Source organism: Diadema antillarum, unplaced genomic scaffold (genome assembly GCF_040938485.1).
Source record: "Diadema antillarum isolate AM-2024a unplaced genomic scaffold, OU_Dant_1.0 seq00000957_RagTag, whole genome shotgun sequence".
In the NCBI taxonomy this organism is placed as follows: Eukaryota; Metazoa; Echinodermata; class Echinoidea; order Diadematoida; family Diadematidae; genus Diadema; species Diadema antillarum.
Window position 1 is genome coordinate 277,062 of NW_027271805.1, and position 26,089 is coordinate 303,150.

Sequence of the window (26,089 nt, forward strand, 5' to 3'; positions counted from 1 at the left end):
TGTGCTACTGTTCACCTCAAATTTCAATCCTTTAAAAACTTTTAAAAAAGACTAAGAATATCAATAAAGATTGCTCCATTCATTTTTATGCCTCCACCACGAAGTGTCACTGGAGGCATCATGTTTTTGGGTTGTCTGTCCTTCCGTCCGTCCGTAATCAATTTTGTGGACAGCATAAGTAAAAAAAACCATTTGAGGTATCCTAATGAAACTTTGCAGGTATATGTATGAGGGGGTGAAGTTGTGCCTATCAACTTTTGGGTCCAGATGCTCAAGGTCAAAGGTCAAGGTCAAATGCTTAAAAATTTCACTATTTTCCCCATATCCATGCAATGCTTGAAGGTATTTTCTTGAAACTTAGTGCATACATGTGTCACCCAATTAAGATTCTCTAGTGCGAGTTTCTGGTCATGAGGCCAAAGTTCAAAGGTCAATGGTCAAGTGAAAATTTCATTTTTTTTTTCTCCATATCTCGCAAATGGTTGAAGGTATCTTCATGGAACATAGTACATATGCATGTACTGACTGGCAGTGATTAGCTAGAAAATTTTGGGGTCATGAGGTCAAAGGTCAAGGTCAACTCATTAAATTTCACTTTTTCCATCATATTTATGCAATGCCTGCAAGATTTTTCTTGAAACTTGGTGAATACATGTATTACCCAATAGAGATTCTGTGGGAAGTTGTTTTGGCCAAGAAGGTCAAAGGCCCAAAGGTCAAAGGTCAAGTGAAATTGCTAAATTTCACTTCTTCCTCCATATCTCGGAAGTGGCTGAAGGTATCATCATGAAACTATTATTTATGCATGTTCTGTCTAACAGTGATTCTCTTAGGAATTTGAAGGTCATGGGGTCAAAGGTCAAGGATCAAAAGCCGGGTCAAAATTCTAACAATTTACCATCTACGGCAGAAATTACACTTCTCTATACCTTGAAATTGCCCAATGCATAGACCTATAAAAGGGTTAAAAGTCAAGTAAAAGTCCTCAAATCCCCAAATACATGCTCTCTTAGAAAATGTAGCCATTCATCCAATTAAATCTAGTTCAAGGAAAGTGAATACTCAACACAATATTCTTAGATGAAACTGTCATCACACATTGTCAAGACGTACAATAGACCTATTAGGAGAATCATACATTATGGCGGAGGCATACCAGTCACCATAGTGACATTTCTGGTTTCATTCTTGCATTATTGGATTGAAATTAGCAAAATGGCATTCAACCACATTCCCGTACTTAGTGAAACATCCAGACTAACTGTCTACCCTAGTTACTACAGACTGTGCACTGCAAATATAAACTAATGAGCAAACAATCAACCAACAAGAAATTGTTCAATGTGTGATTTCATGCTTTAACTAACTTACTACAGCTAGAGCTTTAAGCACCAGTTACAACAGTTTATCACTTGTTGTAACACAGACAGAATGTCTGCATTGAAATATCCAGTGGAGTTTGTCTTTATTTACGCACAATAACTTCTGAATCGCAGCTGATTTTAGTTACACATGAACATATGTGACCGTTCATCACAAAACGAACAAAAAGTCGCACACACTGATTTTGTGTGAGGACTGAAAATAAGTGAAGTGGTTCAACCTAGCCGATCTTGACTTTTTCATATTTTCTGAAAGAGCAAGTCTTCTTCAACATTATGTTAACATGTGGGATCATAAAGCGGGCAGGAAAGTGTGTTTTTTAGCAGTTTATCTCAAACATTTTTTGGTGGAATAGTGTGATTAGGTGTGTCTTTAGAGTCCCCTTTTCATTTCTTAAAAACCTTGTACACGATCTTCACTTTGAACTCTAATAACTTTTGAAAGGATGATGATACTGCTTTGAAAGTTGGCATTAATTATGGAAAGAATGTGTTAATAAGGCATGCTCAATTTAACTTTAATCTAATAATCCCTTCATTGTTGTTACTCCAGTGGTTTACACCCTGTTTTTTGTCCCATTCATCGCACAGCCAGCACGGCGTGGTAAAGATTTAGCGCTTGAATAGACACTGTGATTCGGAGCCTCTTTTCTCAGTTCACACTTTTCCTGAGTATGTGCTTTCTTTCCAATATTTAGATAGGTTAGGAGAGTCCATTTGATTTGAATTATACATCATTTTAAAGCTTAAAGATGGCCCTTCCCTTTTGCATTCCTTCCCAAATAGCACAGAACATGATATATTCCACCAGAATGACAAGACTATTGTAAATCTATAACATTTCTGTGATATTTGAAGGTTGTTAGCCGTTAAAATTCAAATAATGCACCAAACGCTCACCATAACGTATTCTGTGTACTAGGCACAGCTGCATACATCAATCCTCCTGTGGTTGTAATATGATACTTATACTTCGAACAACAGATATGCATGTTAAAGCTGTCAGAAAAGAAGAATTCACTAGCTTCTCTTACTTTGTTATCAATGGCAAATAACAACACACCACTTACATGAACTCACATGTACAACTAAGTGCATTACACAGGTCTGTAAAACTAGACTAGTATTTAGATTTGTAATTTTTGCATAGTACGCAAAAATCATTCAAATCTTAACGGTCAATTTAACTAAACAAATAAAGACCCTCTTGAGGTCAAAATTTACAGGAGGTTTCCAAATAGTGTTTTCTTCAATACCTAAGTGTTCTCACCAATTTTTCAAAAATTTGCATGCAAAAGGGATTGGCTGTCTTTAAAGTCTGCTCTTTCAGAATATGATATTAACTAATATTTCATGTCTGGCGACTTTCTGTTCGTTTTGTGATGCAGGGTCACATATAGGTTCTTGCAGTCCAGTTTAGCGAACACTAGTAGGTATTTGTAGGAAGTGAAGATGCTCTTTTTGCACGACTATCATAACATGTAGCTCCAAATTATTGTTTCATTGCAAATTTAAATGTTTGTATACTGTTTGATTTATTTGTTATGTATTGATTTGCATACATATCATATCAGAGGAAAAATATGCAGCTGAGCTACAACATCCACAACGAGCGAGAGGCGTGTGCAGAGCTGCGGGTCCAGATCAAGCTTCAGCAACAGATGCCCCAGATGTTGGAGGCATTGGCCCAGGCAGGTCTCAAGAAGGAGCCGGTTGCTAGGGAAACAGATCTCAAGGAGGAACCAGAGGCAAACCAGAAAGAGCCAGAAGCAGCACACAAAGCAAAGGATGAGACTTTAGCAGAACCCATCAAAAATAGCACCACCGTCAAAAACAAGACCATTCAGAATGAAAACATGAACTCCAATGCGAGCTCAGAGGCTGTCAAGGATGAGGGGGAAGTGGATTCTGAGCCAGTTGCTGTAGTGAATCAAGATGTGCAGAAAGGCACAGAAAGACATGTGGAAGAAACTGCTTTGTGAAATGATGTTGATCAAAGATTTGGTAGAGACTAGATATTTGTCACCATTCAGTGAGTCACCCAAACTCTTCTCGTTCCATTCTCTAGCTAATAGTTCGTAATGACGATAAAGTTCAACCCAAATGGGGCACTGAAAATACTCATTATGTAGTTTATATATCTCATCAGCGATATGAACATGATTACAAGGAGAATTTTCAAAAATTCCGTTGGGAGAGGATCAAGCACTATTGGTTTTCGGTTCATCATGTAGCAAATTCTTTTTTGGATGTGTTTTGGTCTGGAAAAGATTTTTAAAAAAGACCCAAGAAATAAAGACATGATGAACCACGAATGGCTAGTGCCTAAGAATTACTGACACCCTTACATAGATATTTGAAGTTAAGCAAAGACAAATATCCTCGTACCTTGTATATCAAATTTTAGCCTTTTTGTTAGCACTGCTGAAATTCATCTATTGAGATGAAAAAAATAGAAGGAACTCACATACACTCTTCATCTCATTCCATCAGACACAAGAGTTAATTACAGCTGTACAGTGTATATTCACAGGCAAAGATAGAATGGACATGACAGACAGACTGTGCAAGCAGCTGATCAATGTCAAGAGTTATTTAACAAACAGTGAATGAGAGGTATACTCACTTCCTTTCTTATTTACTTCTGTGAAAATGATTCACATTTATGATGTGTTGTAATCGTCTTACACACTTGTAAACTTGTATTACTCATCATATTTGCTACTTAAAGTAATGCTGATTATGTTTCCCTATTTTATTAGGCAGACTCACTGTTCCAGGGTTTTGTCTTGCGTTGCTATTTCATCACATTCTGTATTTGCATTTACTCAGTGAATGTCATCTGATCAACCTTTGTGAAGCAAATGCATTTTGAGAAATACCTGAATGAATTTTCTTTTTGGGGGTCCATTTCTGATTCAGTCTAAATCAATTTCCTTTTTTTTGATATTGTATTTTTTTTTTTAAATCTGTTCAGCTATCCAGTCTTGAGCACTATGTGTACACTGAACTGTAAAAGCTGTTATCTTCGCGAGGGTTTAATTTTCACGAATTTCGCGAATCACTATTGGATCGCGAATTTAACAACACACAAAAATATTGCCATACACTATAGTAGCAATGCATTTATGATAGCTTCGGTGTCGATTCGCGAAAACAACATCTCGCAAAAATATCTGTGACCTCCTAATTCACAAAAATATCTGTATGCGAAAATAACAGCTTATACAGTATTTTATGATATTTAAATGGCAAGATTTCAAGAAAATTTTGGTAAAAAATCAAGGTCATTATTCCAGTTTCATTTTTTTTTTCGCTATAATGGAAGTTGTATCAGTCAGCATGACTTTCAGTTTCATGGTAAGGAGATAAAATAATGCAAAGCAATGAACTGTTCAGAGTTTTGACCCAGATGGAATGGTTGAAGTCAGATCCAGAGTTTTTCACCACTCACATATAAGCAGTCAGTATGTGACAGAAATCATCAACTGAAGTACTTTGACAAAGGTTTATTCTACATTCTGAGCAGTAACTCTTTTAAGTATCAACTCAAGAATAGGTCAAAGGGTCATCAAACCTGTAGAGAGAGATGACAGGACAATTGACCGATTAGATTGCTGGCAAACTAATGTGGTCAGTTGAAGTGTGTAAAGTTGACTGTTTATGCACTAATGCTTCCATTATTAACTCAAGAAGCATTTCATATGACTTCATCAGATTAGCTGTGAATGATGGGACGAAATCTGACACTAGTGGGCAGACAAGGGTGGTAGGGTAGCACACACTGTGCTTCATTTACTACCTGCATCATAAATTTTTGGAGGCATTTCAGTCAACATATCAGGATGCCTTTACTTTCTCTCTCTTAACAAGTGTGATGTTGGGGGGGGGGGGAATATTTAAATCATTGACAGGTACTTTAAGGTATTCGACATACAAAATAGCAGAAAGTCATGCTGAGGAAAGATAGGAAAGGAAGAAAACTGATCCATGATACAACCAAATAGGACTTTGATAAATATGATTTAAAGTGTGCTGAAATTGTTGAGTTCTCAAGGAAATAATTTCTAAACATTGTAATATCCACCCGCTTTTCCCCCTTCGGTTTCCATTTGCGTATATCCCAATTTTCTAGGGAACCTCTTGTCAGAGACGAGAATATAGATAAGTTGTGTAACCAACCAATATTGTAATGATTATAACAATTATTTATTTACAGAGCATTTATTGATGCATGATATTCTCTATGTGCAGTGCATAACACGTAAACTAGACTGCATAACACATACCATGCACTGTATTCATATTTCAGGTAACTTTATACAAAATAGGCATAGTGTGGCTCTCAAGAAAAGCAAGGGAAACAGGTTTTGTTAAGAGTACACGAGATTGAGAGGGACACAGAGTAGAATGTAAGATTTAATTCCAAGTCTCTGAATAAGTCACTTTTCTTGACTGCCACTGACTAGTCCTCCCCTGATCACCACATGCAGAGACTCCAACTCTCCCATTTTCGACGGGAGATCTCCCGCCGAAAACCTATTTTTGCAAAATCTCCCGTTCTCCCGCTTGAGATTTGATTTCTCCCGCCCTGGCTCTTTGTCTCCCGTTGGAAGATTTCTTACTTATTTCTATCGTATGTTGAAAAAATAAGCCTTAGATAGCACCAGAGAGCATCTAGAACCCTAGGAACTTTGCGCTTCGTACACATCAAGTTGGAGTCTCCCGTTTGCTAGGGGTTTCAGGCGGGAGAATCTCCAGAGCAGAAGGTGCTTTGGGTTGGAGTCTCTGCACATGACAGTCGAGGATGAAGTGAGGCGTGTCTCTGTTCTTATCTCATGCAGCAGGAGGAGCTACATGGTGACATTATATCATGCATATGAATAGCATAGAATATAAATTAAAAGCATAATATTCCTTGTGAATATATAGAGGACACAATACTTGTGTATTAATGTTAATGCCCCATGTGATGTAAATGAGATTTTTGTAGGGATAACATTGAGGATGAGTGATTTTTGGCAATATATGTTGTGTTTTGTGTCACAATACGATGTGTTTTACTGGATAAATAAATTCATTGATGTAAAGAGATTATGTCTGATTTGGCTTGATGATTTGATCATTATCGAAAGTTCGTCAGACAATGATAAAGGAGTGCAGTGAGAGATGACTGTTTTGAATGGGAATGCACATGATCTGAATATTCATGAGGTGGTGTGGAGAACAAAATGAGGTAAGTGTATTTTGGTAGTAAACGTGTGGGATTGCTGTCTCTTGGCTGAATAGGGCATGACAGTGTCAAACATCATTAGGTAGTGATTATAAAACATTATTCTAGAGTTGCCAAACTCTGGTCACTCATCATTGCAGAATGTCCCCTGGATGATAACATGGTCAAATGAATGTAAATGAGATTGTGTTGTGATTATCATGCAATTGTGAAATCATATCATTTGACAAATGAAAATATGATTCTTATACTGTTAATAAGTCAAGTGTCATTCTGGTGATTTAATGTGACATCCATTGCCTACTACTACATCTACTTTCTTCTTGTGAGTGTGATTGTGATTACCATATTTAAGTCTTTTCATAGGTATTTAATATTTGAAACATGGATCATTGATATAAATATTATGTTTCTAGTACTCATGTTTGGTGATGTCAGAGGCATTATTCCTGTGGATTTTTATATGCCCACTTGTCCACTAATCTGTATGTGATAATTTCTTGGCACGTATTGTAGGAGGATACCAAGAGAATCAATTCTGCTATCTAGACAATGAAACATTTTCATTCATCTGGGAAGTTTGATAAAGTAATGTTACATATTTGGCATTGAATAAGACGAACAGTTTTAAAGTCATTGGGTGGATTCAAAAATTAAAAGGATTGTGTTTAATGCTATTACTTTTAAGGATAAGGACATTGAAAACAAGATGAAACTTGTCTACCATTACAGCGCTGTACTCAAATTACAAAGGCTACATATTCTCTCAGACGTAGTGATGTTCGCATAATGATCAGGAACAAATTATGGAAGACAGTAGCTACTTCATCTAAATTTGCACAAAGTGATTCTATTACTATAATCATGGACCTAATATAACATGGACTATTCATGGCAGTCTTTCTTTGATGTAATGATCGTCACCGACACCTGATTATGTGCATCTTAATGAGTACATTCAGGTGTCTTGACAATAACGATTGTGTAATTATGTATCGTCACTAACAATCGAATTGTTTCCCTCATTTCAGTCTTGTTTTGCTGATGTACCTTTTTTCAGATGGAAATGTCTGAATAAATGCAGATGATGAGGAGCAGCAAACCTGAGATTATTACAAATTTTGTGTCAAAAGATGGGTAATTGCTGATTCGCACATTTTCGCACACGCATAAGACCTTGCCTAATGGCAAGATATATCTGTTCTCTACCATTACCGTCCCTTTTTGCTCTGGAATAAGCTGGAGAAAAGTGAAATATTGAGATCACAAATGACAATCATTCTGCCAAAATGTTAGCTTTCTTTTAAAAACTGCCTGCTTCTCCCAAGCGAAATTGTTTGAGGTATGATTTCCTAACATACACCACAACTGCACATTCACTTTACTTAATTTTTGTGAGTTATTTTCTTCTGCGCATATAGTTTTAGATTTCTCGAATCTCCATCTTGTTCTTCTCCCGGCTTGCTGGCGGTGACGATCATGGGATCAAAGCAGTGAAGCATGCTGAAAATGTCTTTGTGGCGCTTTTGAGATGTACGGGTGCATGAATTAATTAACGATACGATGAATGTCCATGTGTATTAGGTCCATGCTATAATTTAGCTGAGTTGAGTAAGGTTCAATCTCAAGATTTTCCTTGAAAATCCTATACATTACATATTGGCCTTTTTCTTTGACAACATCATGCCAGTTCTATGTATCGATATCTCGTAGCTGTAATTCTAGTGCATATTTTGACCAATTAACATCTTGTTCTTGCCAAACATTTCAAAATTGGTATCCAATAGATATTCAAACTTTGTAATCCAATGGGATCGAAAAGATGCTAAACATCACTTTCATCCATTACTTTCATTAGCTTTATACATCATACAAGGCAGTGTAGTTTGCTTACCCACCAAAAGTCTGAAAAAAAATACCATTCTGATCCCCAGAACACTTGCTAATTCATATCTTCCTGTTTATCCATACACAATGCAGCTAGCTGTGGACTTATTTGGGGATGTTACTAAAGAAATTTCTACAAAACATCTCAATAAATATCAACTGGTAACTGTAGACATCCAATTTCCCAGGAGGCTAAGCATTGCTCTTCTTTTTTTTTCCTGTATTTATTGAAACGTATATACCGTGTACAATGTATATAGACATCAAAAAACAAAAACAAAAACAGAAACAAGGGACATACATGTACATGTACAATCATATATTTTGTGATTTCACACACGTATACACCTACCAATCACAAAAACATATGAACAACAGTACATCTTGTAAATTTTTCTATTAAAAGTAATTGTTATTCTCGTACAGAGGATTAGTCTATAGAGAACATGGACCATTTCTCAAGGTGGGTTCCCAATTCCCCCTCTTTTGGGCTATCCAGTACTCTGTATTTTTGCTTATATTTTACCAAGGCCAGGAAATGTTCAAAAACTAAATTTATTTCTTGGAATTTACACCTGTAAATATAAAGTTTCAAACAAAGAAATAAAAAGTTTATACATGCATCTAGCCTCTGATTGTTATTTACTCCAAACATTGTATTAAAAACTGAAAATGCATTAGTTTTCTTTGTCTTTTCATCAATAAAATTGAATAATTTTTGCCATAAGGGTAAAACCTTTGGGCATTGACAAAATAAATGGAAAGTTGTTTCTGGGCTTTGATGACATAATGAGCAGTTAGGATTGTCTTTTTTCTTAATTTTGTGTAAAAAGGCATTCAGACATACTGTTTCATGAAAAATAGAAAAATAAAAAGAATCAAGTTGAGTCTCAATTGTACAATTGACATTTTTTTAATGAACAGAGGACCAAGTTAACATCTAGTTGTCTACTTCCAATATTTCATTCCATTTCCCTACTTTTTACCCACATGAGTGTTCCTGAATGTTTCTTAACGTATATTAAGCATACTTAGAAATTTTCTTTTTTCTCACCAACTCAGAAACAATCTTATCAAATAGATTTTCATCAACTGTCTTTGATACACCAAACTATCTGAGGTATATACCATTCATCAAAGAGTTATATCTTCTTCTATCTCTTATTGACATATCATATTCAATAACTAGGTCCTCAAAGGGTTTTACAATATTACCACGAACTCTTAAATCATCTATGGTACATATTCCCTTCTCAAACCACTCAGGGTAGAAGAAAAATGGCTTGTGTTTCAGACTAACTTCTTTGTTCCACCATATGAAAGGTGAAAATTAGATAAACCAGTATCTGAGAGAATGCTATCTCTATAAATGTACCAAACTTTGAGAGTTTTTCACCAATTGCGAACTGCCTAATTTATTTAAAACACATCTTGGAGCATTTGCCTGTAGAATTCCACAAAACCATCTTATCTGCATGAAATCTCACTAACATGAAATTTTCCATTCACTTACATGTGCTAGAGTACAAGGGGTCAAAAAATTTAACAACCCAATTCATTTTCTGAGACTTAGCATACACCACAGGGTCTCATGATCATGCGCAGACCACCAGCATTATAGTCATTACACATCAAGGCTTGTTTTACTCTATCATTCCCACCTCTCCATATAAATTGAAGAAAAATAAACTATTTGATCGTAAAAAAAAAACCACCTCTGGGGTATGTCAATGCATAAAACAAAGAAAATGTATAAAAGCTGAGGTAGGAGTAGTGCTTTAATGACTGCAATTTTCCCTATAAGACATAGACTCCTATGATGCCAACAATTGAGTACATGTTCTATATGTGTCAACTTTGGCACATAATTCAATTCATATAAAGATTTTGTATTCAAAGAAAAAATTATTCCTAAAGCTTTAAATGAGTTTGATGTCCATTTGCAAACCCTGTGCAGAAAAAGCATTAAATTCAGACCCCTTCAAAGAGCCAATGAGTATTGCCTCTGGTGTGGACATATTTATCTTACAACCTGCAAATTCAGCAAATTTCCCCAAGGTATCGAATAGGTTCTGAAAAGAATCTGCTTCACCATCTACAAAAAAACAACAGTATCATCTGCATACATCTACAGCTTTTTTTCATAATCTTCAACAGGTATTCCTTTAATGTGGGTGTTGCTCTGGATAGATATTGACCATGTTTCTATAGCTAAGATAAAAAGTAAAGAGGAAATAGGACAACCTTGGAAGATGCCTCTTGAGAGAGGGATGTCCTTGACTGACATACCTGTTTTTTTTTTTTATAGCTCTTTTGAGATGACCACTATATTCATTGTGACACCTAAATACGTCTAATCATCTACTACCTTATGTTCACTTTCATGAAAAGTTAACACTGGTATGTGTCTTATTTTCTCTCTAGTAGAATAAACCGTGGCCTTTTATTTTGGGAGTATTCACAGTGAGATCCCAGAGAGATCACAGCGAGATCCCACAAGGCTTCCCATACACATCCAGTTGTTTTGTTTTGTTTTGTTTATGTCATTAGCACTCTCAGACATAACAATACCAATAGTAGTGTCTACATTGAATAATATATAGGCCTACATCCGTTAATAAAACTCCACATCATCGTTAACTCCGGCCTCTGCAAAAGTGATTTATAAAAAAACAACATCCAACAACACAAAATCATTTGGATAAATGGCAAATAGTAATTGAAGTTGTCCCCTTGACAACATCAGTGATTACCTACCATCAAAATAAGTGCATCTAACAAATCAAAGTCTTTATTATTCGCTTTCCTATAATCCACAAAAGCACAAAAACATTTTGCTACTAACTAGATGAATATAGATAAATAATTAAACTATAAAGGAGAACTAAAACTATGACAAAAGCTAGAGTAGCCTGTAGAAAGCCTGCCTGCACATCCCTTAAAGGACAAGTTCACCTTCATAGATATGTGGGTTGAGTGAATGCAGCAATATTAGTAGAGCACATCATTGAGAGTTTGAGGAAAATCGGACAATCCGTTCAAAAGTTATGAATTTTTGAAGTTTCTGCTCACTCAAGGCTGGATGAGAAGACTACTATAGCTTGTGATGTCACATGAGTACAATGATATAAAGAAAGAATAAAGAAAATTCAACATATTCTCACTTTTCTCGCATAACAAAAGAACACTTGACTTCTCTCTTTCAGAAGGCAGTGGGAATAATATTACCCTTAACATATGTCAGTAACACGTCGAAGAAATGTGCACTGAACTCAAAAAGTAAAGTTTTGTGAAATTCTCTTTTTATTTTCTTTATATGGTTGTACGCATATGACATCATACACTATAGTAGTCTTCTCATCCAACAGTGACTATGCAGATACTTTAAAAATTCATACCTTTTGAACGGATTGTCCGATTTTCCCCAAACTTTCAACGATGTGTTCTACTAATATTGCTGCATTCACTCAATCCACATGTATATGAAGGTGGACTTGTCCTTTAAGTACCAACATTAACTGTTTAAGCATGATCGACATGAGTTGAGCATTAATAGCCATGGTAAACAATTCCCCCAAGACAGCTAAACAGAGTAATCCCATAGAAATTATTAGGGTCATCAACTGAGCCCTTGTTTTCATAAATAGGAACAACAATTCCAATGCTCCAGTGTGGGGATGCACGATCACATGCAGTATTCAAAATAACGAGATTAAACAACTGAACAACAGCAATTGAATCCTAATCATCACATATTCTTTTCAATTCTTCAGAAACTCAGATGTAGTAAACAAACCATGCACTGAGCCTGTGAGAGCCTCTATTTGAAATGATCGATTCCTATAGATGACACGAATAGCACTATTTTTCTGAGGGACACAGCCCCCATGCAAAGAAAATAGTAGGCCTGCTGGTATTCGTTCAGTCACCCAGAACCCTATAGTAATTTCACAAGAGGCTCAGTGCATGTTATGATATATTACAAAATGTTTTTACTGACAATGAATATCACTATAGCTTTGTTTGTGTGTTTGTTTTTTTTTCGTACATACATATTACAGCTAAGACGATCAATGTACCACATGCAGTAGACATGATTCTATACTCACAATGGTTTATGAAACATAGCAATCATATAATTATGTTTAGTCACTTGATGCTGTGATGTACACCAGTGAAAATGATTTCATGAATAAAGGATCAGTGAATTTATCCATTCTGGTACAGGTGACATGACATTTGCTCCTGTGACAACTGCTTCAATCTTATTTTCTCCAAGGACTTAGGTTAAGGTTAGGGTTCTGATATAGCTAGCTAGGGTATATAGTTTTTCATAAGAAATTATGTCTGTGATCATATCACCTCCCTTTGTGAGGATTAGAGTTAGTTAGGGTCATGTACATGGGTTTCTGGCTTAGCATGCAGATATTTCATGGCAGCATATATATCATGGAACCGTCTTTACCAAGTGTTTGATCATTTGTCTTTCTTTCTTTCTTTTTTCATTAAGACTACTATATAAATTACAACTGTGGTGGGGAGCCAGCAGGGGATACCGCATTACCGGATATAAATAGATTACTAAGTGGCTACCGCGAGAAAAGCGCCACCATAGTCTGCTCGACTCGCTCGCGATTTTTATACTCTCCAGAGTGTGTCATCATCATAGCGATCGCACGAGAGAGACCATGAACTGATCGCCGGCGGCCGGTGCAACGGTGTGATCATGTGGCATACAGTGGTGGCAAGCCATCCATACACACAAGCCGAATAAGCCAGCTGATGACCCGGCCCATGTCATGACAGCCAGTTACAACACCGGTAAGTTGTACAGTACGTTGTATTAAAACTGTTTGTTAACCAACAAACTCGACGTTGCCTGTCTTCCAGCTGTGTAAATGTTAGATCTTAGCAACTTTGTGACACGAAATTAACACGGATGATATTTCGGCCATGTCCGATACCTTTGTAACAGTATCAGTAAGTTGACATAGAAAATCTATTAAACGTCGCCACGGTTAGAGCTCCTAGTCCTACTCCTAGCTCCTAACACTGTGTGAGCACTGTTGCGTTAGTCATACTCATAACTAAATGGCACCATAAATAACCGGTGACACTGACACTGACAGATCTAACGTTAGAGTTAGCCAGGCTGACACTTGCACGATTCTGTGGCACGCATTGGCACGACTCGAGACGTGCCAGTGCGCAAACTAGTCGTAAACTGGTGTGAAGTGTGCGTAAACCCGTCGTGACTGCGTGCCATGTCGGGACGAGAATTTTGAAATGTTCAAAATTTTGGTCACGACAAAATTTCGCGACAGGGTCGTGAACTATGCGCAAACTGTTCGTGAACTCGTCATGAACTTGTCGGGACGATGCGGGAGGATGCGTGCCAGTGCGTGGCAGTGCGCGCCATGCCAAGACTGTCACGATCTGCCACGAATAGTTCACGAACAGCTCACGTCGAGTTCACGACATGTTCACGAATTTGTGCGCGTCGCAGCGTGGCTGTGCCTTCCCACTGACACGGTCACGTGTACTTCACGCATTGATGGCACGAGCAGTTCACGACTAGTTTACGCACTTCACGAACAGTTTGTGCATGGCACGAGCAGGTCACGACTACTGCGCGACAGTGGCGCTCGCGTCGGTGCGGGGTTATATATAGGGCAAGAAACGCAAGAAAGTCCCCTCACCCACCCCCCAAAAAACGAAATCCTTCGTTTCTTGCGTTTCTTGCGTTTCTTTTCCTTTTCTCTTTCTTTTCGTTTTTCTTTTCATTTTCTTCCATTTCTCCTTTTCTTTGTCTTTTTTTCCCTTTCTTTTCCGTTTCTTTTTTCGTGTCTTTTTTTCGTTTCTTCTTTTTTTTTCTTTTTTAGTTTCTTTTTCTCTTCTTTTTCTTTTTTTGTTTTCGTTTCTTTTTTCGTTTCTTTTTCGTTTATTTTTTTTCATTTTGTTTCTCTTTAACTTTATTTTAAGGTTAAAAAGAAAAACAAGTGTTTTGAAATAAGATAACAATTTATTAACATGAAAACAGCAAACAACAAATATGTAATTGTAAGTATTCAGCATGTTGTCTCTTCCACAGCCAATCCAAAAATGACCAGGGGTTGGGGGGGCCCCCTTTTTATATGGCGTGCCCAAGTCGGCACGACACCATCCGAATTGCGCAAACTCGTCGTGCCAATGCGGGAAGTGCGTAAACTATGCGCAAACTATGCGCAAACCAAGCATGAACTCGTGTCAATGTGGACACTGATGGGCACGCATTCGTGAACTATTCGTGAACTCGTCGTGAACTCGTCGTGAACAGTGCGGGAGCCTCCCAGTTCATGCCCCAAAGTGGCACAACTTGCCACGACAAAATCATGGCCAAAAGTCGTGCAAGTGTCGGCCTAGCATTAGACTCGCCATCTCAGTATGTCGGCCAAAGACAAAGTCAATACAGGGCCAGGCCTAACATTACTCGGTTAGGTTAGGTTTACCAGGACTCAAAAGTCATGGTTAAATTAGTCGAGGGACATTTCTTAGGAAGTCCTTCGATTCCAAGAATTAAAAGGGTGAAAGAACAGAAAGAACAAAGGGAAAAAGGAAAGAAGAAAGGACGAAAGATTAGGTTATTCTAGGTCATGTAGGTATGCTGTGGAAATCGACCCCACCACGGCCACTGTCTCACCAATCACAAACTGCGACCAGCCCCAAATCATAGCGGCGCGGTCTCCGGGGCTAACCAATCACTATCAATCATGCGTAAATTTGTAAACGCCATTTGGTTGGGCCGCATTCACAAGTTTTAGGGAAAAAAGCCCCACCGCTGTGCTTAAGGTAATTTACTCCACTCGAACTAGACTAGACATATCTAACGTTACACACAGTACTAGGGCTGAATTCACAAGTATAACACTGCACTGTACAGGAAAGCTGCCAAACCTGTTAGTAGTATCACTAACGTTAGACCACATACTGTCATAGATGACATCTACACCAACGCTGCACACTGGCACTGGTCCGACGGTCCCTGACCAGTAAAAATCACTGTTGGACCAGTAACTTTTTCAGGAATGGACCAGTAAAAATTGGGAAAAAATGGGTGGACTCTACCTACTAGACTATCTACTGGTCCTACACTGTGCTACAGACTGGTGGGACCAGTAGGAAAAAATGGGTTAGTGTGCAGCCCTGCATACACGCAGTGGTGGGACCTATTTCATGAGCTGCGAGTAGAGTTCTATGCCTCTGAAACTTGTATCATTTCAACAGTATAACTACAATGTAAGATTCTGGCCAATAGCTTGCCAATTGTGAAATGATGGTGTCGCTTTTTCCCCGCCGCGACCATGTTTTGACTACAAACTACTGTGGGCCTGGTAGGCCTATACATGTGTACACACTGATACCGATAGTCAATGAAGATGCAGATAGGGACCCTACGTCCTTTCTGCACTTGTAGTAAGTTGTATGAATGGTGAGGTATATTGTTATTTTTGTTTTTGTTCAAATATCCCTTGATCAAAGAGTATTCTTTTTCAGCAGTTTATTTGACACAGCTGTTTGTACTAATGGTAGAAAATGTAAATTTTAGCAACTGTGCTTTTCATAAATATTCAATTTGACAAATTAAACATTAACAAAAGGGAAATCATTTGGAATTTCATCTTCTTGAATAACCTGTGAGAAAAAGATGTCATCTATCTACTTTAATTTCTTGTGTATGTCTTCTCTTTGAATTTCATTCCTATTAAGGGAAATAAAACAAATAGCAAACAGAGCTACAGCGTATGTGCAATTGTGTTGCCATGACCAAATCAGGGTACTGACTGAGTGGTTGGAGTTGGACAGCACCAGGTATGATTGGCAGGCAGAAATTGCTTTCCCCCTGATGTGTCCTGATATTTCTGATGCTTCATAAAAATGCTTTTCGTGCGGTTTGCAGCGAGGGGAGAGCCCTGAGGGATGTCATTAGATTAGTGACATCATTGTACATGAGATAAATTGTCCAATTTAGCAGGTATCATATCCCACATTGATCATGCATTCTTTCTGAATTCAATCACACAGGTGAAAAGATCAGCACAGGTTGGAGAGAATTACTATTCATGAGCAAGAAGATGCTTTGATGATCACTGCTGGCTGCGTACTGAGAAATAAGCAGCCATGACGTCAACAAAAGAGCGTGTGGTTCATATTATTGAGTGGGATGACATGGACAAGAGAAAGTTTTTTGGCTTTGGGGCCATGCTGTCATTTGCTGTCCGGACATCAGTCTACCCCTCTCATCTCATCAAGACAAGGCTTCAGATGCAGCAGCAAAACAGTCTGTACAAGGGAACATGGGATGCCTTGAAAAAAATAGTCAAGTATGAGGGGGTCCGTGGCTTGTACAAGGGCTTCGCAGTGAACTTGATTTCCATTGGCTCTGAGCAGATGTACATCTTAAGCTACGAGTTGATGCGAACAGCATGCAAGGATATGGACAACTCCCCTCGTACTTTCATCGCAGGAGGCTTTGCCTCGCTGGTCTCACAGACAATACGGGTACCTGTGGATGTCATTTCACAGAGGACGATGATGCTGGGACTGGCTGTGGATGCACAGACTGTCAAAAAGGAAGTCCACTTCAAGGACGTAGTGCAGATCGCCCGAGCGACGTACCATCAAAGTGGTTTCTTTGGTTTCTATCGTGGTTATGTTGCATCCTTGATGACATTTGTACCAAACAGTGCCCTATGGTGGACATTTTATCACAATTATACAGGTATTTAGGCATGAATCCTCTTCATAATTATTTCACATCAAATAAAAGGAAGCATATTTGCATAATCCCAGTACTTGTGATGTTTTATCCACAGCCCTGAGATGACAAGGCCTGAATTCTGCTTATTCATGTACATTTTAGTATGTTCAGTATGATACCATCCAACTTTATTTCTTCTCATCAATCTTGCATTTGAACATGTTTCAATACCAAATTAAAACAAACATCAGACTGAGTGTTGCAATGAATCACACATTTTCAGTACATGCGTTTTGAGGTAAACCTAGTATTTTGACTCGGGTGATGATTTGTAAGGTATTACATGAAGGTATGCATTTAAGGAAAAAAATAGAAATTGAATGATTCATTTGAAAAGCATTGTCATGTAGTCATGTGTGTGTCTCTGTACTATACTTGTGTATGGGCTGTGTCCATACACAAGTCTTCATTACAGTTCTTTTTATTTTCCATTGTCTTTTATAATTACCATATTATCCAAATTCACAGTGTCAATCTCATTGTGCATATTAAGTCTTCACACATGAGTTCAAATTGTAGAATGGTACAACTGATGTTATTTTGGGTTACTACGTACATTGTAGATATAAGTGTATTAAAAGTCAGGGTCAATGTCTGAGGACTTTACCCTTATTATCTTTTTAAAGCTTAATCTAATTTGATCTTGGTTAGTTTTCATAAGGTGTTACTTTTTATACACTCCAGTTTAGTGTTCACTACATTTATATTGTCACAGACATATTTTTAGAAATAGAATCAATATAATTTGTGATGACGCCTACATTTAATTTAAGTGAATGTAAAGATAAAGTCAAATATTTGATCTACGGTAAGACAAGGCTCTGATGTAGAAGTTTGTATAAGACTGTTCCATTTGATAAAGTACAGCAAAATGTCATTAACAGACAATGGAGACATTTAGGGCAAGTCCAAGATAAGGTCCCCTCAGAAGGCAAAATTTCATCTTTGCTCAATATTGACATGTTTGGTATCATTTTGAAGCTTATGAGTTGAAGTTTTGATTTCCATGGAGGAAAAAATTATATTACGTAAATTTATGCAAATTTCAAGGGCTTCATTTGCATAAATGTGAAACACAGCGTTACGTATGGGACATTTATAAAAATTCATATTAATTCAAAGGAAAGCAAATGATATTTGATTAATATGTGGACATAAGAAGTTCATCAAATAGTTTAACTTGGTATGAAAATTTAGGGATTATGCAAATGATTATGCAAATTAGCTCGTGTCCTATCATGAGATGTCCCATACGTAACAAATTGAGGTCATTTTTTAAGGTTTTTTCTGAAATTGCTAAGGTTATATTAATGCCCTTTTGGAAAGTTCTAATTTATTGTTTAGAGAAATTAAATACCACAGAAAAAAGAAAAAACAGTAAAAGGAATATTTTTTATTAGGCATTGAAATAATGTTACGTATGGGACAAATGCGTTACGTATGGGACCTCATACATAATGCATGTGAATGCATGTAGCTAACTGGGAAGGTCTCTCAGTACACAAATGGTCAATCATCCTGAAGAAAGCATCCCAACATTGTAGCTACTTTTTGAGTTATAGACACTTTAAACAAGTATGTACTTGACTGAACAATTTTCAGAAAGGGGGAGGGGAAAATGGCAAAATACACAATGAAAAATCAGCATTAAAGGGATGGTATAGTTTTTTGCAGAAATGGGGATTCAGTTTTCAACATTTGATGAGATGATTGGAAACCAATTATATGAATTACTACATGAATTACAGGTTATGTTTACCAATATTTAACTTATTGTCGTTTTCTGGTCAAATTCGTCGGGTGCCCGTGCATTGGCCGCTAACGCAATACAAATTGTATTGCGTTAGCGGCCAATGCACGGGCACCCGACGAATTCAACTATGTGTAAGTTCAATGAGACTGTTATTTAGTGTAAAGGATGGATATGAATTGGATAATTAATATTTTCTTGGTGCAGAGAGGGTGAAAGGTCTATCCTTGATTGGTGGTCAAGATTGGTGAGTCTCATCAAAATGTAAACTAGGGGTTCTGTTCTTACAGCAGATAATGATTACATGTTGTATTTGAAAGCCTAGGCATCACAGTTGACTACCCAACAGCCCATTTGCCGTACACTATTTCCAATTAGTTGTGGATATTTTGTATTTCAGCGCTAATCTCGTGGGTTTGTTTGTCCCATCCCCTCCTCCTCTTCACAGAATGCATAGCTTCCTTCCTCCAGAATAGTCTTCATCTTCAAGTGCCTTCCCTTGCTGTCCAGGCTGTGTCAGGGTCTTGTGCAGGCTGCAGCGCTGCATTTATCACCAACCCCATGGACACCATCCGGACTAGGCTGCAGGTGAGAGATGCCCAGTATTGAGGAGAACTTACTCATACAGAGAATCAGAACAAATGGAAGCAATGATACAATAAACAACAATGTGTGCAGTTTGAGCAAATTGGCCAACTGTGACAAGAATCCTAATAATCTTTATTGTAGTCAAAGTCATGTGTTGTATGTGTTCACTATTCAGAAGAGTCATTTTGTCAAGTATTCGTGATGCCAAATAGAAAGAGGTATACACTTTTCTCGAGATAAAGAGGAACTTGAGTTGTGAATGCATTGTCCAAAAGAAAGGTAGTCAAACTTGAGCCATTTGGTCAAAATCATTTTAGTGTGATTCAGCCTAAAAATCCTACAAGACGGTGTACTGTGTAAAGGTCAGCCCCTTTGCATTGTATGTCAAGATTTACGTCAAAGATTGCACCCATTTAAGCAGCTTGTGAAAGCATTAGCAATCAAATACTGTAAATGCTGTTATTTTTGTTAGGGTTTGATTTTTGTGAATTTTGCAGATCACTGTTAGGCCGCGAATTGAACATGATGCACAAATATGGCTACCTTATCTTGATTGTGTTGATTTTGTGCTGGCAAAATATTGATGTGCTCATTTTGTGGCATTAGATGTTGTCTGAGGTAGGGCGAAACCATGGCCATGTCTGGCCAGAAACATGCATGCTTGTATGTCTAACATTATGCACATCCCGCCTTATTGATAAACCTCAAGCGCAAGAAAATGTAGTGATCTTGGTTGCTGGGTGTGCAGTAAAGTGGCGGAGTGATTTGACCGTCATTAGTGCACTTACAATAGCCTTGGTGTCAAATCGCAAAAACAACATCTCCCAAAAGTGTATGTGACCTCTTCCTTCGCAAAAATATCTTTACATGTATGATAGAAGTGATAGCATTTACAGTAGTCATGGCATGAAAACAATTCAAATGATGGGATTGCAGACATTTTGTATCAAAGATGACACACAAAGGTCAAAAGGAAACCTGACATGTTTCCTTGTCATAGCAACTCGGATGGAAAATGATGAATCTAAACATGGTTAATGAATTTCATATACAGGTGACTTCCACTATTATGAAGTCCTTGGATTTGGCAATTTTCTTTTGTTATATCAAAATTTCATTTAAGCCAAACTATAAAGTAAATGAATAACAATTTTGGAACTGGAATGTGTACTTCGTTGTAAAGAGATTTTTGTTATTTTACCATGTTCTTTATAATGTGAGTGCGCTGCATCTTACATTGGAACTGTAAACAGATTGAAATAGTGATGAAGAACGCCCACCGAAATTTTGGGTGTACATCAACATTTTCTTGAAAATAAGAATGTGTGCAAAAGAGATGTGGGACATTCAAAGGCAGTTCCAGGTTGAACCTGGTCTCTCTGAATGCAGTTTCATTTAAAATGCAGCAATATTTACAATGTAGTACTGTAAAAGTGGAAATTTTTGCGGTGTTGAAATTTTCGCGCATTTCGCGCAATCAGAAGCTAGCGCAAAAATAAAAGCACGTGAATATTTTTGCGTGCCATATGTTCCAGTAGGTGATGTCGCGATTCCGCGGAATTAACACGCGAAACTCTTCTAGCCAACCAAGCACAAAAAATTAGTCGTGCGAAAATATCCACTTTTACAGTATAGCAAAATCTGATAAGCTATTTCTTTTACAAGAGCGTTTTTCATGGTACAAGTATTCAACTGAGGTTGCAGTTTAGTAAGAAAATAATAAGATATACACATAATGTCAAATACTTCTGATATTGATGCATCTGGTATGTCTACTAGCTTGTTATTATAATGAAACAGTTCCAAGTCAAAATTTCTTTGTTAATAATTCAGATGAGGAATTGGAGTTTCTGTATAACAGCAAATATGAAATTAGGCATACAGCAATGAATCTAATTCTTTCCACAAGTCTGCTATTGTAATTTACAAACATGCAGAATATGATAAGGAACTCAGGCATTTATAATTACAGGATCTCTAGTGTTAGTTTACAACAGTGTATGTTTCATTCTGTTCTATTCTTCAGGTGACTGGGCAGAGGTCTATTGTCACCACTTTTCAAACACTGATGAGGGAAGAGGGCCTTGGAGGACTGACAAAGGGTCTGACTGCAAGACTACTTTCCACCATTCCCACTAGCCTTATCATAGTGTTGGGATATGAGACTATAAAGAGGAATAGTTTACGAAGTGGGATTTGAGAGAGTATTTAGTGGGCATGCATGGTGGTTGGTTTGTTTTTATATCTGTGTCATTCTGTAACCAACTCCTCTGTTTTGTGTTAGTAGAAAGGAGAATACATTTTTGAGCAACATAGGTAAATGGATAATTTTTCATCAGAAAACACAGAAGGAAACATATGAGGGGATAAGTAATCCATCAAGTTTGTAGCCTTTACCCTTGACACATCCACTTTATTTGTTGATCTACAATACCAAGTTTTACATACATTTTACTTTTTCCCATTTACACTTCAAGCCACTTACAATAAGGATGGACCATTCACCAGAAATTAGTATATCATGCTGACCACAGGATTATGATCATACATATGATTTGTTTTGTTACAGTGCTAAAGTGCTACTACAAATATACAGAAGTAGTGAAGCAAAGTCAGTGGAATACAAAAATGAGTGTATTAGAAAAAGAAAGTTACTAAAGCCAGGGGGGTGGGACAATTTCTGGGGAAGTCATGCATGTGATCTTCTTGCATTACATCCTATGAACACTGTAAACTTGCTTCCTTATTCAAGTGACAATCAGGCCTACTTTGTTATCCCAGGACTGCCCCTTGTTTTGTATACAAAACATCCCCCAAAATCATTTGTTTTGCATGAAGAAATTCATTTTCCTTCTTACACAGAACTGTGTGTAACAGTGTTGAACATTGCAAGTAGAGACAAAATGAATAATATTGTTTCCAGTGAAATCAATATACCGATAGTAAAATTTTATTCACATCCACCTTTGAATTTGTACATTTTTATTATAGTGTGCTTCCACTTAAGCTGCTTGTGACACAATGATGGGTTATGATCTCTGTGCTTTGAATGAGGTATGAGTGGATGGTTTCTTTTCTTCAAACTTACTACAAAAGAGCAATTCAATACACCAGATATTTTCAGGAAATAGTGGTTTGACAGGCTTGAAGATGTTAACTTAAGATATGATACTGTTCCGGTTTTGACATTAATTGCTTTCATTTTCGCTTTGGTTGAACATGCTTTGCTTTCTATTCTATCCTTTGAAGGATCAGTCATATGTTCCATTGAAAAGTCTTAACATCTTATCCCTGTCTGAGAGAAATTATATGTGATGCACTTTTGATATCACTCACCTCCCTTTTTGGTTAAAAGGCATATTAATGTATCACCTTATGCAAGGGCAAACCATGGTAATAAGAACACATATCAATGAATATTCCTGAGGAACATTGATTTTCCCATGCATTGTGAGCATATTATTGCTTCTGCTGCTGTATGTACATGTACATGCAAAGTGATGCTGGAAGCATGTTTGAGGGTTTTCTGTCCTGTCATATATGTATCAATAGATTCTTGTATGTTAATGTATGACTATACAAATATGAAAGGACAAGCTTCTGTGGGACAGGTCACATGTGAAATTCAAAGGTTGGATTTCACTGTTCATGCATTACATAAAGAAGCCTTCTGAAAATGTGTTTCTCATATACTTGGTGTAGAAATGTACCGTAAAATAGTAATTACAAGATAACATTGATTTGTAAGTCAGAAATCTTTCTCGTCTCAACTCTTGCTGTAATTTGTGGTCACTCAGGAAACAATATCTAATGCTTTACAGCCTGTTCCAGCACAAACTACAAAAAAGCAGTATCATATTATGGTATGCCTTTGGTCATTAACTGGGAGGTAAACACTGCTAGTTTGTGCAATAATTCTTTAACTGCTAGTCAGGTTTGGCAACAGTATCAACCACATGAGGTAAATTTACCAACTAAGTTTGTATTCATTTGACTCTCATAGACATCAGCAAACATTTTTGCAACCACTTCACGTAGAATCAGCAAAACTTGGACTGATATTATGAATATTAGCTTTCAAAATGCACAATCTCTCAAGGAAGTCCCTCCACATTGCAGTGATACCTACAGGATAAGGCCATTTTGTTTTTACTGGTGCTGGTGTCTGGTCTATGTGTAACAAACTTTATGTAAACAAAGTAATATGAAAATTACTAGATGTGACTCAGGCAGGCATGATTACACTAAGGTTGATTGATCAAATTGAGAGACACTAGTCAAGATCAGATTCTAAAAGTCTGATATTCATGAGGAGAATTATTCATACTTCTTGCCCGTATTACCATCCCATTTATTCATACTCTCAATGCAGACAGGATGTAATGTCTAAACCTTTGAGTCTGAAATCAAAGTAATATTTAAAGGGACATATGTCTGTATGAGAAAGTACCACAAATATTTGGCAAAGTCAGTGAATATTGTTGATGGAATAGACCATGGAAAATGGGATACAATCTGTTAGATTTGTGGGATTGTTATTTGAATGGTCAGGGGAATTAAACACAATTATAGATGGATTTTTGATCACTCCCACAAGCATGCTATGGTTGAGTGAAAAAACAGGCAAAAGGGTCCACACTTTTGTGTCTGGAGTTCTTGTTTGTATTATATTTTGAAGATGTATGAGGTGTTATGTGATTTTGTGGCATTTTAGTGCTGCTTGTATAATTCTATGAGATTATCATGCAAACTTGAAAAAGACTTGTATTTTTATCCACAGTGTGTTCATACAGTTGCAGTGTGTCTGTGAATATCCCATTCCTTGTCAATGTTTTAATTCAACTCTTACAAAAATATTTTTGCTGCAGCATTGTAATCATGGAAATTAATGCTCTGTGTCTTCTGCATATTTGTTTTCCAATACTGTAGGTGCATCAAGCATTCAAGATATATAAGACCACATTCAGTATGATGTCATTTCAGGCCATGCTTATCAATTGGTTCTAGGCTCTGTGAGTGTATTGAATATCAGTGGTCATGCTTACACATCAAACAGTTACAAACAAGGAAATCCAAAAACAAACAATGATGGGCAAAAAGAGCCATTCAGAGCAGAAAGGTAGTAACATCGAATACTGTTTTCATTTATGAGTGAGTTATGTATGAGAGAGTACCATTCTTTGGTCATTAATTGGTACTGATTGCAGCATTCATGAGGTTGTGTGTAACCACTGCCAGTTTGAATCTCTGGCCCTTTGTCAAAGGCCTACTGGTTACTGAATCTTGCAAGCACTTATTACAAATGGGCTTGTAGGCGACCACTTATGGCGTAATGTTGCAACTGCATGTCATGATTAAGCAGCAGAAGATCCCTCTCCAGTGCCCATTACCCTGGTGATAGCTACCCAAGAAATGGAACAGTGGCAGTGTGAACAGGATTGACTTTTGACTTACATGTAGGCTGGAATGCAGAACTTGATTTATTTTTCCGTAAGCCGATCATTTATGCCCTGTGACAAACTTTGCCCAGACAATGCATAGCCAACTCCCATCCCTATCACTGTATGCCATGGCTGCTAAGATTTTATCACCGTGTGCAATAACATGACCGATGACCTTTTATAGGATATATTACACCTTCAGTTGGAATTGTGTGATTTGGCAGATAGTATTAGCATGTCTGCCTATTGAACTGCCCCTGTTTAGCCAAAGTCACAATTTCAGATTGTTAGGTTTGGTTTATGGCTCTATGTGTCATTATTGCAAGTAATATCATTCAGGGCAAGTTTCAGTTTACTGCTTAGGCCCTATCAACATCCGTTGATTTCAATGACATCACCTGCATGTTATGATTTTTTTTTTTTTTTATGATATATGGCATGCTACACAGTATCGGGTAGTTTAATTGTAGGTCAGTGTGCAGGTACCTGCTTGTACGTGTATTATTATCCCATGTATCTGTTTGAAACAAGAAGTCCAACTGTTAATAAAGCTTGAAGATACATGTACCCAGTAGTTGTAACTAGAAACTGAAGCCATGATAGAATCATAATAGCAAAGAACAGAAATATAATGTACATTGTGACAGAACAATATACTGACAATACATGAAAGTGCTAAATGCGAACAGTATGAAATGGAACACCTGACAGGACTAGAAAGCATCAAGAGATGATGAAACTCAAGTGCAATCAAAGTGGTCAAAAAGACTGAATAGGAAAAGTAAGTTGCAAGTGAATGAATGTAAACTGTGATCTGGCTCATGTCTGGCTGTCTTTCATCTAAACTATTATTTGTAGTTTATATATTACAGATCCTTGGGGAGATGATGGCGATTAAATCAAATGCCCAATGGAGTGTTTTTGGCCACACTGTGTCAGCAGAGCCTGAGCTGGTCATCATCTGGCAGAGCTGGATATTTGGGGGGAAAAGTGTAATTTTGTTCTCATTTC

General features: G+C 37.3%; 2 protein-coding genes across 2 annotated transcripts in view; both read left to right on the top strand.

The window, feature by feature from the left end:
• The window catches only part of LOC139741852 (uncharacterized), a 47,074-nt gene extending 43,710 nt beyond the window's left edge, over positions 1-3,364 (top strand). Inside the window, exon 15 of the mRNA XM_071652429.1 lies at positions 2,957-3,364. Coding sequence (XP_071508530.1) covers positions 2,957-3,364 — 408 coding nt within the window. The remainder of the gene's footprint in view (positions 1-2,956) is intronic.
• Positions 3,365-16,571: 13,207 nt separating this feature from the next.
• On the top strand, positions 16,572-22,807 carry LOC139741849 (solute carrier family 25 member 44-like). The gene is made up of 3 exons (XM_071652426.1): positions 16,572-17,260; positions 19,498-19,637; positions 21,664-22,807. Exons 1-3 carry the CDS (start codon positions 16,660-16,662, stop codon positions 21,835-21,837), a joined length of 915 nt encoding a protein of 304 aa, XP_071508527.1. The 5' UTR covers positions 16,572-16,659; the 3' UTR covers positions 21,838-22,807.
• The last annotated feature ends 3,282 nt before the right edge of the window (positions 22,808-26,089 follow it).